This window comes from Sinocyclocheilus anshuiensis, unplaced genomic scaffold (assembly GCF_001515605.1).
Source record: "Sinocyclocheilus anshuiensis isolate Anshui unplaced genomic scaffold, SAMN03320099.WGS_v1.1 scaffold739, whole genome shotgun sequence".
NCBI lineage: Eukaryota > Metazoa > Chordata > Actinopteri > Cypriniformes > Cyprinidae > Sinocyclocheilus > Sinocyclocheilus anshuiensis.
Genome location: NW_015551105.1, coordinates 1,211,465 through 1,214,001, shown reverse-complemented (window position 1 = coordinate 1,214,001; position 2,537 = coordinate 1,211,465). Strand labels below are relative to the sequence as shown.

The 2,537-nt window shown below is 39.7% G+C and overlaps 1 protein-coding gene across 1 annotated transcript in view; it reads right to left on the bottom strand.

Moving 5' to 3' along the window:
• Positions 1-2,103, bottom strand: part of LOC107662853 (uncharacterized) — a 38,829-nt gene extending 36,726 nt beyond the window's left edge. The window contains exons 1-2 of the mRNA XM_016452968.1: positions 2,031-2,103; positions 1,639-1,752 (exon numbers count right to left, since the gene is read on the bottom strand). Coding sequence (XP_016308454.1) covers positions 1,639-1,752; positions 2,031-2,092 — 176 coding nt within the window. The 5' untranslated portion in view covers positions 2,093-2,103. The remainder of the gene's footprint in view (positions 1-1,638; positions 1,753-2,030) is intronic.
• Positions 2,104-2,537: the final 434 nt, after the last annotated feature.

Sequence of the window (2,537 nt, the reverse complement as noted above, 5' to 3'; positions counted from 1 at the left end):
TTAAATGTGACTCATATAAAATATATTACATGCATGCACAGTTTTAAGGCAGCTTTAATCGCCTGACTTAACTGACCACGGCATTGCATGCACGTAGTTAATTTCGCGCTTTTATATGAAAGGATACAGGCTACAGCGCGCCGGCGCCTTTGTGCGTGCCATTGAAGAGCACGCGCTTTGAGCACAGTACTGTTTCCGCGCTCGCTTGACTCGCGCCTCCACCGGCGGTACTTGGTCCATTACCACCGCGGTGGTAAAAATATGCCACCGTCACAGCCCTATCTATAGTATTTTGTCGCGCCGCGCCACTCGCGTCCAGTGTAGTGTAGACACGGTGTAACATTGGTTTTGCTTTGTTTCACAGAACTAATCATTGCCTGGGTTGCGTACCTATGTGTGGGGCGGAGCTATCAAAATAGGGGCGAGACCCTTTTGGGGTAGGGGCGTGTTTGTTTTGGTGATTTCAAATGTCAACATTGGCTACCAGAAATCACTTACCCCACCTTTAATTGATGGACTGGAGTGGTGAGGATTACTTGTGGATTATTGTGATGTTTTTATCAGCTGTTTGGACTGACGGCACCCATTCACTGCAGAGGATCCATTGGTGAGCAAGTGATGGAATGCTACATTTCTCCAAATCTGTTCCCATTAAGAAACAAACTCACCTGCATCTTGGATGGCCTGAGGGTGAGTACATTTTTCAGCAAATTTTCATTTTTGGGTGAACTATTCCTTTAAACTAACCCACGCGTTTTCATCAGATAAATTCTAAGGAACAGAACAGAACTGTATGGATGTGTGTAACAGGCTTAAAAAGAACATCCCATTCGTTACATGTGCAGTAGTTGGGAACTTAATGCAGATGGTGTCTTTGAGAACTTTAGGTTGTCTTTGGCGACCTTTAACTATATATGTCAGCGTCTTTCTGCAAGGCACTGCACTTAGGTGATCCATACCCTTAAGAAAGTACGTATGCACTGGGTTTGATTGGCACTGGCATTTCTATGACGAATGTCAAGTTAGATTAATGTATATTTACAAAGTCACATAAAAGTGTTACAAAGTATAAAAGTGACTCAAACAGGAAATGAAAATTTCAGAGATTTTTGCTGTTCAAGTTCATATTTAAAAATAAATATGTATAACTTTAAAATGACATCACATCAAGGAGGGCCTTCAATGCAACGCTAGTAACTTTGGAGAAAAGTCTGCCAAATAAATGAATGTAAATGTATGGCTTTAGAGGACTTGTGATATGCACTACTTTTTTGGAGATTTTTTTTAAAGTTTGACAGCCGTAGTCACTTTAAACTGTCATTGTATAGGGAAAAAAATATTTGCATACAGGTTTTGGAAGGGTGAAAAAACACTGACAGAATATTAATTTTGGGTGAATTATTTGTTGAAGTCCCTCTGTCTTTGCCTGCACACCTACCCTCACAGTCTCTCATTCTCTGTCTTTCACTTGCTATCTCTTCCTACGTTTTTCATTTTATTCATTGTCGTTTCATTGTTACCTTTCCTCTTTTATCTCAGCACTCTCTGTCACAGTCATTGTTTGGCCCGTTAATTTATTCATCTTCTCACTCATTCATTAATTCAACAAGCTGTCCCTCCCCTCCCTGTTTCACTCACTCCCTCTCCTCTTTCTCCTGGTTCATATGCTGTCTGAGCTCCTCCAGTCTTCTCTCCATCTCCTTGGCATGTTGATCCAGCTGCACTGTTTCCATACGCAGTTCCCGGAGATTCCTTGGGGGGAGAATATACACATATATAAATATACTTTTTACATGCTACATATTAACTTGTATAAACCAATGTGATTCTGACTTTTTCCTGTTTTATTAGAGCCACTCTGCTTAAGACAATAATTCAACTGAATACACAAAATCATGTTATTCTGCTAAAATGAACAGACTACTCTGAACATTTGGAGCGCTGCCATTTGCAAACGCGACGTGTAACGTGCTAATAATGTGAAAAATCTGAAGCGTGAAAAGAAACTCAAGGGAACCGACTGTTCAAACCTGACATTTAACTTCATTGACTTGGGCTTGCTGGGAAGTACCACAAAGTTGTTTAAATTCATGGTGCTCTCTGATCAGACTGCAAGCTTCACAGGCTGTAATTTCCACTGAAGTGTCCTGAGAAAATAGAGTTCTGAGTAAGAAATCCACAGCACACAATAGCACAAATTTCACTGAATTAACCTACAAAGAGGCCAGTGAAATGAATAACAGCAACAAACCTTTACAAAAAAATGACATGGTGCAATGATGGTATAAGATCATGGTACTGAATGATTAGCATATGTAGTGGTATTTTCATCTAAAAAAAAACACCAGGGTAAAGTTACCACCATGTTTCATGGCCAAAGAACCATGGTAGCAATGGTAAATACCATGGTATTTGTAAGCTCAAACGTACGTCAAAGAATACGATGGTACTATCATCAATAAACATATAATTCCTCACTATTTATGTACTTCCATCATTTAAGATTAAAGAAAAACCAGATAACAGAGAGAAATTTG